The sequence below is a fragment of the Xiphias gladius genome, chromosome 2 (genome assembly GCF_016859285.1).
Source record: "Xiphias gladius isolate SHS-SW01 ecotype Sanya breed wild chromosome 2, ASM1685928v1, whole genome shotgun sequence".
NCBI lineage: Eukaryota > Metazoa > Chordata > Actinopteri > Istiophoriformes > Xiphiidae > Xiphias > Xiphias gladius.
Genome location: NC_053401.1, coordinates 13,403,218 through 13,419,557, shown reverse-complemented (window position 1 = coordinate 13,419,557; position 16,340 = coordinate 13,403,218). Strand labels below are relative to the sequence as shown.

The 16,340-nt window shown below is 40.5% G+C and overlaps 1 protein-coding gene across 6 annotated transcripts in view; it reads left to right on the top strand.

The window, feature by feature from the left end:
• Window positions 1-16,340, top strand: part of LOC120798384 — a 31,876-nt gene that overhangs the window by 13,772 nt on the left and 1,764 nt on the right. For 2 of the 6 annotated variants that reach the window (XM_040142655.1, XM_040142657.1), the window contains 4 exons: window positions 1,997-2,015; window positions 8,758-8,814; window positions 9,648-9,777; window positions 13,901-13,952. In XM_040142655.1, coding sequence (XP_039998589.1) covers window positions 1,997-2,015; window positions 8,758-8,814; window positions 9,648-9,777; window positions 13,901-13,952 — 258 coding nt within the window. Of the gene's footprint in view, window positions 1-1,996; window positions 2,016-7,999; window positions 8,330-8,757; window positions 8,855-9,647; window positions 9,778-13,900; window positions 13,953-16,340 lie in introns of those variants that run through there. The other 4 variants (XM_040142642.1, XM_040142656.1, XM_040142652.1 and 1 more) reach the window with 4 other exon arrangements.

Sequence of the window (16,340 nt, the reverse complement as noted above, 5' to 3'; positions counted from 1 at the left end):
TAAGAAAAGACCAGAGAACAAAACCAAAAAATAGTGTCCAGTGTTTTCACATGAAATATATGTAAAAATATGCAGATGAATATTTTCTGTGCTGCTGTATGGTTTACAAAACAATAATTATGCAGGTCAGATTTAGGATGGTTTTCACATTTCAGCTTTAATTGCATTTTCTGTTTACTGGGAGGCCAACTTTGCTTATTTGTCTGTACATTTTGCATAAAGTTGTAGGGACAGTTCAGAAATGAAGCCACCTCCCACTGGGAGACCCCTCTGTAAAATCCAATTAAAGATAAATCACTAGCATCAAGACTCACGGCTGCTGCAGTTTGGAGATGCTCCGACCTATTAGCACTCTTCATTTTCAATTTTAGCGTGCTACGTGGATGTCCTTGAGTAGATCATTAAGTGACACACAGACATACACAGTTTCATTCTCTGTCTGGGAACGTTTCTTTTTTTTTGTTAAATCATAGTGAACCAGCAATAAAAAATTATGCAAATTACCTTGTAAATTCAAAAACTTAACTTGTGAATTTCCTGCTCAAATAGAGATACTATTGGTTTCATGAAGACATACTCTTGTGCCTCACATTGCTTTGTGTAACCCAGACAACTCCAGACGTGAGTGTGCATGTGTTTGTGTGTATGTGAAGGAGGAAGCATGTGTGTGAATACTCGTGCTAGATATGAAATCAAACAAACATTCTATTTGGAGCGTTCCTGAACCCTTAGTCAGCTGAACTGGATACGGGCGACTGAAATGAACATGCTGTCACTCAGTCAGACAAGTGCCTGATATTTGGAAATAAGAAGGGAATGGAGGGGAAATCTCTGGAAGGACAGAGATGTTGTAAAATAAAACATGTCTTCACATCAACCCCCCAACACCACCACCTTCCCTGTATGAAATGTGGGTGTACGGTCCTGATGGGGGCTGGGGTGCGAATGGCTCCTATCTGGGCCGAGCTAGGTCACGCAGGCCCATCCAGGCTGCAGTGCCTCTGTGACGTGGCATTAAACTAGAACCAACAGCAGGTCCGAACCCTTTAAGAGGTGGTACCACTCTCTGAGAATGCCAGAAACCTGTATGTAAGCTGATGTTTGATAAGAGCCGAAAGATAATCATTTATTAATGTGGGATGGACCCCGAAAAGTGAGCAGTAGTAGCCAGGAATCAGGAGAGGTGTGTGTGTTTGGAAGTTGGGAGGAGGGGAGAAGAGGGGTAAGTTTCAAATGTAAAAAATGCATCTGAAAATATATTTTTAATTTATTATTTGCCTGTCTGCAGTTTGTAATTTTATTTTTGCATTGTTAAAAACGAGTCGATCCAGAGTAACAGGGTATTCAAAAATGACACGTTTCAGCTGAAAAGTTGTAGCCTTCAGAGCGCTTGACTTCACATTCAGAGAATTTTTCCTGTGTCATCTAGCATTGCAGAATATTTCGATGCCTCACAATCAAATTCTGTTTAATGCAAGCTTGAATTAAACCAAGGTAGCATGGAATACTGCGTTAATTTTTTTATAAATTGAATTTTGTCGTTCTTCACACAGATATTACAAAATACAGAAAAAACTTTCTTTTGCCAAGGATCAGAGTGGTGTTTCTTTATTCTCTGTGTAAATATCCCTGTAATTTCATTTTTTTTAATGTCCTCGAGATGGGCAGTGTATTCTGTTAGCTAAATTAGAAACCAAACATTTCTAATAAACCTGAGAGTTGCAAAATGACCTAGAGAGGGGAGTCTCATGGTTAACTGAAAGTAGGACAATGATTCTCCCAAAGCACTGCCCTTACTTTGATGAGAGTAGAGCTACAAAAAGGACGAGCCGTGAAGCTGTCAAAGTGCTGCTTGTTTGGGATTTATTGTCTGTTTGGCTGTTTTAAAAGCTGTTCAGGACACTTGTCTCTAGCGAGCGCAGGTCCATTTCATCTCTCTTCTTTTCCAACCTTTGCTCTACTCTGCTCTGCTGCCGAATGGGCTCCCTCCACACAGAGAAGCTGGGTTTTCAGAGGTGAGTGGCTTAATGATTATCAAAGACATACATTTGAATCAAAGTGCTCAGTTACTGCCCTTGATAAGTGTTAACTGTGTTCAGAAAACACTTGAGAATGTTTTTTTGACCTTGCAGGCTTCTAGCACTTTGTTTATTTAGAGTTTCAGTAACCTGCTTTACCCTCTTGTATATTTACAAAATAAAAGTTTTAAAAATCAGAAAATCAAGAAAATATATACATGTATTTAATACTTTTTACGTTTTACGTTTTAATATGAAATAACGAAAAACATATTATGAGATCCAAGTAATTTGCAGTAATAGTTGAATTTGAAAAAGAGGATTTTCTAATTACACATTCAAAATGTCTGAAAGGTCTCAAACTCAGATGATTTTGTACACGTAGATGGTTGCTTATTTTCTTGACAGTTGCAATATATTTTTATTATTTCACCTATCTATAGAGATTTAAAGTTGAATAAAAGAGTGTTGTGACAGCCTGGATAACAGTCTTCTTAATACACTTAGCTGCATAACTTGAGAGAGGATTTTCTCATCAGTTTTTAAAGCGTTTCCAACTGAAACTGAAGCTTCAGTAGTTTATAAAATAGCCATATTCTAATTTTTAAACAATAACAATAATGCATTTTTTAATATCAATTACTCCAGATAAAGTTTTGAGTAAAAAGGAGTGCACTGCGTTTTCAACTTTGCCATATTACTTTCCAAAGTTCTATTCATGAAAAAAAGGTCAAAAATATATTTATTATTAAATTCCATCTAGCAGAATGCAGGAAAAACAAAGACATCATCAATTTGTTGTTGTAATATACGGAATCTTTTCAGAATAAAAGTTTGTCCTTTTCAGGGCTCCTTTTTGAAAAAAAAGCAAAAATTGTATTTTGTTTAATCTTATTAGGTCACATTAAAATTTAGAATTGAATTTTCCCACTTTTTGTTTTAAACAAAGTCCTATATTCTGTCAAGTCACTTTTTGAATGGATTCATAAATTCATTCAGAATTTTTAAACATTTATCCTGAGCAGAAAAAAATAATTTTGATGCCTGACTGAATTTGCCTTCTTTTTTAGTGCACTGAATGCTGATTATACTGGCTCACATTACATTACCAATTATTCAAAATGCGGCTGTTATTTTTACTCTTTGTTTATAATACTGTTATATATATCAAGATTAATATTTATGCAAATACGTATATAAGTATGACTTATACATTTGATTTCTCTTTTCATGTTTGTTTGTATTCAGCATGTCACTTATATTAAGAGAGAAAGAAATGCTTTAATATTTTAGACTTTTTCTTTTCATTCTGACATGAAAAAATTATATTTCATACTTTGTTGTTAACTATGAAACAACTGAAATACTTTTTTTGTCCCCTACATCTTTTGAGCAAAAGAAAAAAAGTACGATATAAACAATTCAAACAGAATAAAAAGTGTACAGTGTATCTGCACACTTTGTTTCTCATCCCTGACAAGATGCAGAGGGGTTAGCCTCTGTATCTGCTTGGTCCCAAAGTGACTAAAGGAATTAATATCTTTATCTCCTACAGTTAAGTCATTGTAGGATTCTGTTTTGGCATTTGTTAAAAAATACCATTATTTTACATATCGAGGTTATACAATGGACAACGTTTTTGTCACAGTTTGGCAAATCCTTGGCAGTGTGTGTGAATGACTACATCATTTAGGCCGCCATGTTGTCTCCTCCTGTCCTCCATTTTGTGATTCTGTCTCTTGGTTCTAGCTCACCTGCTTTTATCACAGTTTTTCCAAACTCTCTCTGACTTTTTATCAAAGTGAAAAAAATGAATTCTATAGCTTTCACATGATTTTCAGGTGTGCATTTTTTTTTTTTTATCAGATCTGTCAGGCTTTTGTTTCATTACTGAGACAGCTATCGTGGTGGCTGATAATTCTGATTTTTACCTTTTAATGTACCTTCCTTAAAGACTGAAATCAACCAAATACTGCAACAAGTTGAAAGCTGCCTGGACAGGCAAAACTCCTAAAAAGGACGACTGTGTCCAATTTGACAAGGCATTTACCTCTTAAAACAATTTGTCCATGTAATCAGCAGAACCCGTGTAAGAGACTGCATGCAATGTTAGTTTTTACAGCTCTGCAGCATGAGCGACTGTGACCCGTAGCCCCATAATGGCTGCTGGGGGTCACGGAGGTTAATAGAGAGTGATGTATGAGGCCCCAGAGTGACATCCCAAAGGGGATGGCCCCTTAATCCTTATTAGGCCTCTGTGATAGTGATCCTTACCTTTCAAAGTAAACAGCACGCTCCCTGAGCCGTGGGGCCCCAGCCTGCCCCCGGCGTTACACTTCTGACCCCAGGGTCGTGGCCTTTGTTCAGAGCCCTTCAGAGACTGACCTTAGGGGTCACGGCTGTAATAGAGAAGTTGTCGCGGCGCGTGCTGCTGAGGGGCCCCTCACCAGACCACCTCGTAGAGAAAGCCGGCCCGCCGCTCTGGTCACCGAAGAGAGGAGGAAGTGTGTGTGTGTTCGCTAGAGTGTGAATGTATAGATAGCTCTAATTTATAGTCCTCACACAAAACAGGGATTATTACTATGAGTTATTACCATTCAGGACAATGTCGTAAGCTTGCAAGTAAGACCCATTTTAAAGGCAGTAGGTCATGTATTCACAGACGTCGCAACTTTAGAGAGGGTCACATCTCTCTTTACTGGCATTCCCAAGTGGTTCTACTTATTAACTGCATATTATTCTATGTTAAATAAAAGATACAAGCAACGAATTTGAGAGATTTCATTTTCAGTGCATAAATATGCTATACATTTTTATTTTTTTGATTTTCTGCCATGTTTCATGATAATTTTTTTTTAAACCAAAAGCTGTTAGTCTGCTAATCTGCTTTAATTCCTATAACAATGTATTGATTTGTCATTTAAATACAATTCATGAGGTGATTTGTCTATATTTATACTGTATATTTTTTTGCCTCGAAAAATATAAAAAATTTTGTGGCTGATATTATTCTCATAAACTATATGCACTGCTTGTCCCAGTGCTGTACAGCACAGAGAAGTGTGTGTGTGTGTGACATTAATTCAATCTCTGTATTTTGATGGGTTGTGTTTGTAGCCGTGAATTCGCGTTATGATTCTTGAGGATGTGAAGGTGCCGGGGGTTTTGATAAGACCACTGAATCAACAACTCCATTGTTTCAGTTCATGAGTGAACTATAAGTAATTTTGACTCTCAGAGATTCATTACCATGTTGCCACTGTGCAACATGGACCTGTGTATCATTAACACATTAATTGTGATAGGTTTATTTGATAGTGTTGTAATTCTCCTCCAATGCATCTTTTTGATTTTGCAGATTGGAAAGACTATGTGGTTAAACCTGATTGCTTCACTGCAGCTTCTCTTCTTTACCTACTGTGTTTCAGCTGAAATGTGCAGAGCTTTAAAATATGACTTGCATGCATGACAAATATCAACAATGCAATATGCCTTAATACACTAAAATAAATGTAAGGCAGAGCAAAGTTTGGTTTTAATCAGGAGGTGATGGGAGTTGATGAAAAAATTGTGATTGTGGACTTTTGGAGGTGTCATAAATGAGGTTGTTAACATTGGAGTTTCATCAATGGCAGCATTACGCAGGCCGCTCCTGCAGGGGCGAGGCCGTGCAGAGGGCTACAGTGTCAGAAGTTGGCAGCTGAGCCAAAACCAGAGCCGTATCCTCAAGTGAACTCTCCACGACGTACGGTGCAACAGGCTCTGCCAAGTTTTTTGAATTCCTGCCACATGTTAGATGGTAAACAACTGACTAGCAGAAACAGTGTCTTAGGATGAAGAAGGCTAAGGGACTCTTCAAATTGCTGATGATACATGCATTTGTTTATACTATTGTTTGATTTATATTCAGCCCGCAGTTGTTGTGGCGTTTTATACTTGCAGAGATTGCAATTGGTTCAAAGACATGGCGAGATGTGACGTCACAGGGTTCAGTCTGATGACCGTTTGGTGCTCGATCCGTTTTTTCTCAAGTGACACAAGTAAATTTATATTTTAATAATGTACACCAAAACCCTTGATTGCCTCCATTTGAACCCCTTTAGTAACCTGAGTTCTGTCTCACTTGTGCTAATTTTTCAAGAGTGTAAGTTTTCATGTTCGTGCATTGTTTTTTTGATATGCGGGTGGTGCAGCGGTACACAAAACACAGGGAACCTGAGTTTCATTTGAGACTGTGGAAAGCTGAGGAGAGTTAGGCAAGACAAGTGCACTCTCTCTCTCTCTCTCTCTCTCTCTCTCTCTGAGTCCGTCCTCTGAGGTAAAAACACACACACACAGCAGTATAACCCCTTTTCTTTCAGTATCCAAGACTGAGAGTAAGGAGGTAGGAGAGACTGCAACTAGACAAGCGGCCATATTAGTATGTTCATTCACTCATATTCGCTTTGCTCTTGGTCTACTTCTCCACAGTAAAAAACACACATATGAGGAAATGGTTAAGTGTACATGAGGAGTGTTTCCCACCTTTTATTCGTTTCAATGTGCACAATTCCCCTTTAGACTCCGTGTGAGCAATAAAGACAGACTGAAATCAAGACCAGCTAGCCATGCTCCATGATATGAGATCCGTCGTTTTTTTGGACAGTTTTCCCTTTTTCCCTCTCTTTTGTGCGGCTGCTACTTTGGGGAGAGAGGAGGGGAAAAAATTTGCCTGTGCTGAGTTCTGGGTTTCTTTTGGGAAAGAGAAGACTGGAGGGGAGGGGAATGGCGTCCAAAAGAGAGGAAGTTGTTTTTTTTTGCCATGGGGGGAATCTGTTGCAAACAACTAAGGGGCATTACAGCATTTTGGCCACAGAGAGAAGTTTTTGGGGACGGAAGTCGGGTGGAAACCGGACGGGTGTGAATAACCTTCAGCAGGCTGATGCAGAGGTTGGTAGGTGTGGATGAGAACGGGAAAGAGAGAGAAAGACAGCAGGGGTGGTATCTGGCACAAAAACATAAAAAAGATCCTCCTCGTGCAGGCTTAAATTAACACTAGCTGTTCAGAGCAGGACTGTTTATTACTGTAGGCTATAACAGTGCTACTGAAAGGACAAGAAAGGGTGGGAGACAGAATAGGCTGGACACTGAACGGGAGGCGGAGGGGGAAGGAGGGTGCAGGACACGAGCAGAGTCATCAGCAGAGTCCATTTTATCGTTCCGTTACTGCCCGACATTTCTCCTCTAGTTATTCGCACGCAGGACCGCTGCTGCTGCAGTTCGCAGCAAGGCAAGGGTGGCCTAGTAATGGCACATGGCGGGCACACTGCGGTAAATATTACAGGATTTCACAGCACTGTTCACTGTTGCAATCATGGTAGGGCAGTCGCACCCAGGTGCTTATCTGGCTTTGATTACTTGCCAAAACAGTCAATGTGGCTTTTCAACTCTTTAATGTGTCTGTGGTCAAAAGAAAGAAGCAGTCATCAAGACAATATTCATCAGTGATCAATGCCAGACGTTATTTTTCAGGCCTTTATCAGGTGCCTGCTTTTGCCTCCATTTGCCCCCTGGAAGTTTTGTGATGAAGGACATGTAGGTCAAAGACGAATGTCTGATATCAAACTCACAGCAGCAACAGCTCTGAAATAAAGAGATAAATCGTTAATCTTTCAGGTGAATCTCAAAGTTAGGTGTTGCAGGTTGCCCCAGAATTCTTTAATCATTTGTGAGCGTGTGTGTGTTTGCTGTGATTCTCCTCCTCAGGAGAAGTGCACTGTGCCCCCCCCCAAAAAACTCCCTCCCGACCCTGCCTCGTGCACACGCACGTCACGCTGTGTCGGTGATGAAAACGCGCAGTGCGCACGCACTCCCACACGTCCCTGTTTCATCATCAGCTGAGCCCTTTCTCCTCCACTCACAGCTCTTCTTCCCTCCCTCTCTCACCCCCTCCCCTCTCTGCTCTTGCTTCTTTTTCTATCCATCGCTCTCCTCCTCCTCTCTCCCTGGGTCCCGGCCACATGCGAGAGGGTAGACTAGGACGCTGCAGCTCTGAAAAAAAAAGAGGGGAAAAACGCTCTGCTGCTATTTCTACAGGCAGGCCCTCCCCTTTAGCTAGTCTGTGCCAAAAGAGGGAGGGATTTTTTACTACTCCCAGTCCCAGGATTTTAACCCTCTGCCTGCTCTCGCTTCTGTCTGCAAGATCTGCTTCTCAATATCATGCAACAAGTGGCTTTGGTTTACTCTTGGTTCGACATCGCTGCGCCATTTGCGAAGTCGTTTTTCGGGACGCCTGTTTTCTTCACTTCGCGGGCATTGATCACCTGCATTTGGTCAGTTGTTTGTTTCTTCTGGGTTGTTGTCAGTAGAGTTGGACTGGGCAGAATCAGGGGTCTTGATTTGTGCCCTACTGTGATGCGAAGGCTTTTTGAACACGTGTTTCTTGATTGCTCGCCATGCTTCCTTTTTCTCGTGAGTCCTTCCTGAAGCTGAGGACGAAGACAGCAGTTTGTTTTTAACATCACGTTCGACCAGCTGCTCGAATTCATGTTACCTGTACATGTATCTTGATTTCAACAGATGATTTCTCATGTATTTTCCTGTTCTCTTATCTGCTTTGCCCTCCACCTTTCTCACCCTTTCCATCTCTAAACCTCTCCCTCTTTTGGGTTTTCTGCCCCACCCTCTCTTCCTCACGCCCCCCCCTTCTTTCTTTCTCTCTCTCTCTCTCTCTCTCTCTCTCTCTCTCTCCCGTGGGCAGGATCCAGTGAAAGGGGAGCAGGAGGGCGGAGCAGCAACGGGGCTTTTTCTGGGACAGGTGCCAATTTCAAACAAAAGACACAAAAAGCCAAAAAAGAGTGAGATAGTTCCCAATGACAGGAAAAAAGTGGCACGTTTCAAGAACTGATTTGTAGTAATTACATGTGTGTGCATGTGTAACTATTCTCCTTTTGCATGACTTCTTTTATTGCATGACTGAGTAGCAGGGGAGAGATCTTGAATCCTCTCTTCCCCCCTCTCTGCTGTCTTGCTCCCGTGAAGGCATTTGAGTTTCGAGCGGGGAAAAGAAGGACGGGTGGGCGGAGTTAGGAAGGGGCAGTGGGAGGCGGAGCCTTGCCTCCTCTCCTCCCTGTCAAGTCTTCTGCATTATTCATATGCCTGGGCCAATGCTGCGATCTGACTGGCTGCCTGGCTTAGCATTCACCCGACATTCAGCAGCTCTGTTTGCTAACATTCCTCATTCAAAGCCTTGTTAACTGCCAGACGGGAGGAACACGCGACTCCATGGGAAACCCACATGGCCTCCCCATTGTGGCGGGCCCTGACAGTCTCAGACTAGGAGGTGGCAGACAGGGGAGAGCGAGGGGAGCCAGTTTGTAAATATTAGAAAGCAGTTAGCTGAGGTTAGGCAGGTTACCCGAGGCTTAGTGACGGGTTTGGGGTGAGGTGGCCAGATTGACAGGGTAAAACCCAGACAGAGGGGCAGACAGATGGGCAGACAGACATATAGACAAGGCGTTGAGGCAGACAGGGAGGCTGGCACTTGCTGGGACTCTGAATGGGTCTCTCGTTGGTGTGCCCGCCTACTCCTTGCAGGGAGTGCAGAGCTGTGTGACTGAATCCAAGCTCATTCTCTGCCCTTCTCTACAGAGAGGATATGTGGACATACTGTGTGCAGCTACCGAAGCTTCTAACACAATGAACGGTGGCGATTTCGGCTCTTTACCCCGGATAACTGATGGCTGTGGTCCGTGTGCCATGTACCTTAAAGACTCAGTGGGTAAGTCAGAGAGTGTGTGTGGGTGTGGAGGTAAGTCTGTGTGTGCCTGTATCTTTATGCATGTGAAGCATGCACACATTCAGAGGCATTCTTTTGACAAAACTATGAAACACAAAGACGAATCAGACGCCGGAGAGCAGCTTCGTTAGACCCAATCTCAATGTAAGTGTGTTTGAACGTTGTGTCTGGGTGTTGTTTCCTTCACGGATACATGACTATCCAGACAGAGGAGGCTTAACTAAATATAGGCAAACCAGGGGGGAAACGTGGCATGGCCTTTGCATTTCAAATGAAACCGTGCTAATCTGTCCTCTGGTACGTTCCTACCTGCAGTTTTGCACTCCAGGTCGGCCTTTTGTGTGTTCGGAAGAGAGACGGTTTTGGAGGGAGCAGAGAGGGACCAGTGCTGTAATGTTGGGCCAAGGGCCAGACAAGGCCTGCTACACAAGGCCGAGCCCCACCACAACGCTCCCTCTCTCTCTCTCTATCTCTCTTTCAGTCTCTCTCTGTGTCTCTCTCTCCTTTTCTCTCCTGGTCAGCTATCAGAAAACAATTAACCGCGATTCTCAAATTGAGTTTTTTCATTAAAACCTCATCTTAGTGAATAAGTGCAAAGGTTTAGGATTTCTAATAAAAGGTTAAACATTGGAAAATGGGTCAATGCTGACACGTGGCTACACGTAGGTTTAATATAGTTCGAACAGGCCTTTTGGACATATCATTTATTATGCTTTACTAAAACGGCCGAACTATATAGTGTTTGTTTTCCTTTTTTAAATTTTACTTAACGTGCGTAAACAAGAAAAATGCTTCAAGGCATTAAACTCTAGACACTTCTCTCTTTAGTTCAGTTGTACGGTTGAAGACTCTATTAAATTAAAAACCATGTAAGCTACCTACATAGTATTTGGGTTGTGTACTTCAACCGGAATAGAGTGGTATGCTTTTTTTAAGGAAGTTATCTATTCAATAACATTATTATCACAACTGCTTAATCCTTTAGGGAGAATATCAGCTCTAATTTTGACTGTATTATATCATATTTTCCATATGATTAAAGAACTCAGTATGCCACACCCCTCATCAATGCCATCCAGCATAAATCAGATTTTCGAACAAGCTTTAATTGAAAATCTTACGGTTTTTTCCCAAATTGCCTCCCGATACGGCTTCATAACGAACACCTCAGAACATCAGAGCCGACCATGACCGATAGGTAGGAGTGGAGACAGTCTGAGTCATCACAGATAGCTCTAGTCATCCCACCTATGTCCTACGTTTGACAGGGCTATTCATCCACCACTCTTGCACCACAGGGCCTGGCGCAAACTTTGCCATAACTGTCATCTGGCACTTGGTGTGTCCGAAAACCTCTTCTGAGACTCAGCCAGGTGAAATTATGAATTAATACATCAGCATTTGGAGAAGGAAGATGTCATTGCTGGACACCAATCATTTCACAACGTGCAGCATTAAACAGCCAGAGTCAAATTTGAGATTGTTTTTTCTCTGCTCTCTTTTCTATTTCTTTCCTTTCTGCTTCAGTTAACCTGATTTTGTTCAACTCATACTGCAGAAATAAAAGGTAATATTTGTGGCAGGTTGTTTTGCTCTTCAAAATCAAACGGCCTTCTGGGAAACAGGGAGAAACATGCTTTGATACGATTTTGTAACTCGGAAATGCTTGATCGTTACGCCAACTTTTGAAAAACATTGAAAATATTTTGTAGTGTTTTCCCCCTGACATGGACATGTTTTAAAGCGTCCTCTGCATACTTACATTCTCTGATTTGTCAGGCCTGTTTATGCCATGAACAACAATGAAAGTCATACAGTATATTTCCTCAAAATATTGGAAAGAATATTTTATCCCGAGAATACCAGAAAAACAAACCTGTTTAGATCTTGGAATTCATTAAATTTAACAAAATATTATCACACAAAACAGGCAATAAGTTGCAGTTTGTTGTGAGATTTTATACAATACACACTGGTTTCCTGCGCTTTAAAATAGTTTGACCTTTATGTTGTCAGTGATGGATCACCGAGTAGTCATGGATTTATTTTTTTAAAGAGAGGAAAATGATAAACAGTTGCGGATTTCGCTCTAACATCTACTCTACATGTCTGTTTTATAAAGAGATTCTTACAGTGTGTTAAAGGAGATTAAGAAACCTAAAACTGAAGGAAATTTAAAAAACTAACAATAAAAACCATCACACCACGTCTTGAACCAGACACACAGGATACATGCACGCACAAACGCACACTCACTCTCACAAACACACACCCACACACACACACACACACACACACACACACACACACACACACACACACACACACACACACACACACAGGCAAACACCCAGACACATTTGATGCTATGTACCCCACAATGAACCCTGGCTCCTAAGATGAATGGGGTTCCCACGCCTCTCCCAAGGAGTGCAGGGCACAGCCTCCTCCTCTGAGCATTCACACACACAGACACACACACACACACACACACAATGCATGCACTACAGATGGCCACACAGTCTTACTCAAACACACACAGGTGCATTTGAGCATAATACAGAGGCACACACTTGCAGTGAAAAGGTACAAGGGCACATTTAAAAAGACATACTTAAAGTTTTGATTATTATTCAGAGCACTTACAGACATGTCAGTTTTAAAGATGGTGTTAGATAAAGTTATCTTTATTGCTAGTGCTTTTGCAGTTTGGAATAAAAAGTGACTTTTAATTTGTTAAGCAGCAATCCAGACGGGAAATTGGGTATGAGACGTATTAGTGGTGTTTTACTTTCAGTTACGTTGCAGTTACACCTCTTTTTGTTTCAGTGTGTGTGTGTGTGTGTGTGTGTGTGTGTGTGTGTGTGTGTGTGTGTGAGAGACATAGAGAATGTGTGTCAGTCATAAGGTTTTGTTTTGCAGGAAGAATTTAAATGAAGCAGAAACAAAAGTTCGTGGGAAAATCTAACATTTCATTTTCTAAGTGTTCAGCAACACAAAGTCTTTCAGTGTGTGTGTGTGTGTGTGGTTTGCAAGTGAATATGTGTATAAATAGCTTGCATTCAAACTCTACAATCTATTTGTTAAATTAAAAAAAAGGATATATTTTAATATTTATTTTTGAATGTTATTTTTTCTAATACATTAGGGTATTTTTCAAAAATGATCTTAGATTATTGTATTTTTTTTCTCAAAGAAAAGTACATCCGTAATTTATTGTTACAATATATACAATATTTTTTTTATTGAATTAAGTTTTAAGTTAAGTTTTTAATTATACTTTATAATAGAAGATGATACATTTTCTGAAATTACTTTTGCTTTGGTACTGCATAGTGTGTTTATGGGTGCGCGTGTGTGTGCTTGTGTGTGTGTGTGTGTGTGTGTGTGTGTGTGTGTGTGTGTGTGTGTGTGTGTGTGTGTGTGTGTGTGTGTTAGAGAGAGACAGAGAAAGAAAGGGACACCTGTAATAGTTATTTATATAATATGTAACATTGCATAGTATATTTAAAATTATTTGTTACTAAAAACTAATTAAAAACCGAAAAAACTGTGGATTTTATCTGTAGCTTCATTTGATAAGTGTTTATGTCTAAATGTTACATTGCTTCCTTTTATATCTTTAATATTTTGAAAACTTTTTAATTTCAGCATTTTATTTTTAGAAACTAAAATTCAACCACAATAAAGAAATTTCTAATTGCAGAAAATTAAAATAACTGTTGAACAAAAAGCCACAACTTAATCTTCAATTCTAAGAACACACAGTAATATAATTCCCAATGGTAATTTTCTGAAGCATGTGCTTTTTTTGAGAGATGAATCTCAACTTCTTCAACACTGGCCAGTAAATGGTAATATAGTTATCTGGGCTAATTTCGGCTGCAGTATTCTCAGCCATGATACACTCAAGTAGCTGCTTGGCAGGTTTATGAACGGAAGGCTACATAGACACCTTGATGTGTGTGTGTGTGTGTGTGTGTGTGTGTGTGTGTGTGTTTTGTGAACATATCTGTACAGTATATTTTGTGTGTTTGTGTGTGTAGATGTGGGTGTGTGTAAGGTTAACTATATTTATGTGTCTGTTTTTCTCTTTTATTTGCAGACTCATTATTTCGGTATGACTCTCATTTTCCCGGTCAGACCTCAATATCAAGGTTGGTTCAACATTTTATCAATTTTCTATATTTTTAAATTTATTTTTATTTTATTTAAGTATATATATATACTTCACACTCGATGTGCTTGTGTGTATGTGTGTGTTTGTGCGTGCGTGTGCGTGAATGCCACCACATTACTGAATTCTCAAAGTCAAAAATCACTTCTGTCTGGTCTCTAGCAGGGAATATGGTCTTTAAGTGGCCTGCAATCACACAACACAATTAACACAGTTTGTCGTTAGTTTATTGAACACAATCCAGTTCACACTGTTTCCAGCACACTGCAGCGACCATGGTCGTGAGTGACATGCCACATCAAAACTAGCTCCAGTGCGTTGTGTGTGTCATGTCATCTGAATCAGTAAGTGTCTGCTGCAGCTCAAACATAATCTCCTCAAAGGAAATTAGTCGGGAAAAAGGGGAAAAAAAGCCATCAGCCTAAAGGTCAAATGAAGATTAGAGGGAAACCGTACACGAGGGCACACCGGCTGGCACCCGGAACTGCACAAAGGCCTCATTGTCACGGGAGCCCTCGGCTCTGCGCACACTCGCCTTGTGTACTTGGCGAGACATGACACCTGTTGGTGGTTTTGGTCAACTGCAGGCTGAGTGACAGGATGCCTTCACAGGTCGAGAGGTGGTCCACAAATTTGGAGTTTTTGACTTTTTTTCACTTTGGGCACATTAAATTAAGATGTCATTCCAAGGCATATGAATGTCTTGAATGATTTTGGATGCAGCTTTGATCAGCAGATGCCTAAGCTAATACGGTCAAGGGTTTGAATTAGGGTCACACGTTTTTTCTCATGTCATATTCTCCTTATCTCCAGGTCTTTCCAGTTCTGTGACAGAGTATGCCATTACATAAAAGTTCAAATGACTTAAAAACATCAAACAGTGAAAAAAAGCAATTGCTTTTAAATTTATATTTACCGACTTTACAGTTATATTCCAATTCTTAGGGCGCAGAGGGTCCACTTCCTTCAAAGAGTGCAGTGGTTAATCTCAAATAATTGTAAGGATCATTCTTGACAGTTTAACACACTTTTACATTTTATTGCGCCAAACTGGGTTAATGATCTTTTAGAAAGTTGTACGAGAGCACACAGCTATAGGGTGTTCCTCATTTACATCTCTCAGTAGTTAATAATGTGATTGTATTTTTTTAAGACTGGATGCAGGTGTTCTTATGGGTTGGATGACTGTGAAAATAGACTCTGAATGCATTTTATTTGAAATATGAATTGAACAGATTAAAAAAGTTACTGCCTCAAATATACAGCATTAGTTTAACACTCTGCTAGTATTTAAGTGCACACCAGCAATTAATATTAGGAATTTAACACTTGGTTAAAGGGTCAGTGCACCAAATTATGAAAAATATATTTTCTCACTTACTTCTGGTAGTTAATAGCCACGGAGATAGTTTTGGGGTAATATGCCCAGGGTTTGAGTTATCTGCCTCTGTCTCCACTCTAATACAATGGATGTGAATGAGATTGTGTTGATGGTGCTCACAGCAATCCAAAATTACATTAAAAAAAGCTCCTTTTAAAATTTTTAGAAAGTTCACAGTGAGGTGTGTGGACAACCCAGATGAACAACAATACGTTTTCTTGAAGGAGATGCTGAGTTTTTTAACATGTAATTTTTCAGCACCACCAACAAAATTCCATTCACTGTAACTGTGTTGGAGTGGAGGCAGAAATCTCAGAGACATATACTTCAAAGCCAGGGCACATTAAACTAAAGCTACATACCACTTGAGGTAAGTCATTAAATGTTTTTTTGCAGTTTGCCTTAAGTGACCCTTTGCGTAAAAGGTTTTCTCTTGTGTAAACCTGATACCTTGCAAAACCCACATTAGCAGTGCAAGTGAAGCAGCAAGATGCAGTCATTGTCTGCTGTATACCTCACAGGCTCGGACATTAAGTAGCTCGATTTGTGTGGCATTTATGGGATAACCGACCTGCAATAAAACAGCCGCAAACTGGTGCGTCCGTGCTTGTGTGTGCGTGTGAGGAGTTAAGGCAGTGACTCACTTTTATAAGTTCGACCCCACCTCACTCCCTCGCGACTCCCCCATCGCTCCCCAGCTCGAGGGGAAACCACAGCAGAGCCGCAGCCTTTCGTGTCTCACTCAGGAAACTCCCTCAAACAACCACAACCTGTCTGCTTGACCTTTCAGCCGAACACACACACACACATTCAAATTTATGCTCATTTCCACCAAGATTTCCTTTAACATACAGAAATAGGCTACAGGCGAAGCACGACAGATAACTTCAGAGGATTTATCTGACTAGTACTGAGTTAATGTTTTTTGTTCAATCAGCTGAGCTACCAGGTAGCAACACAGATTGCCAAACAGGATCTTCATAAATA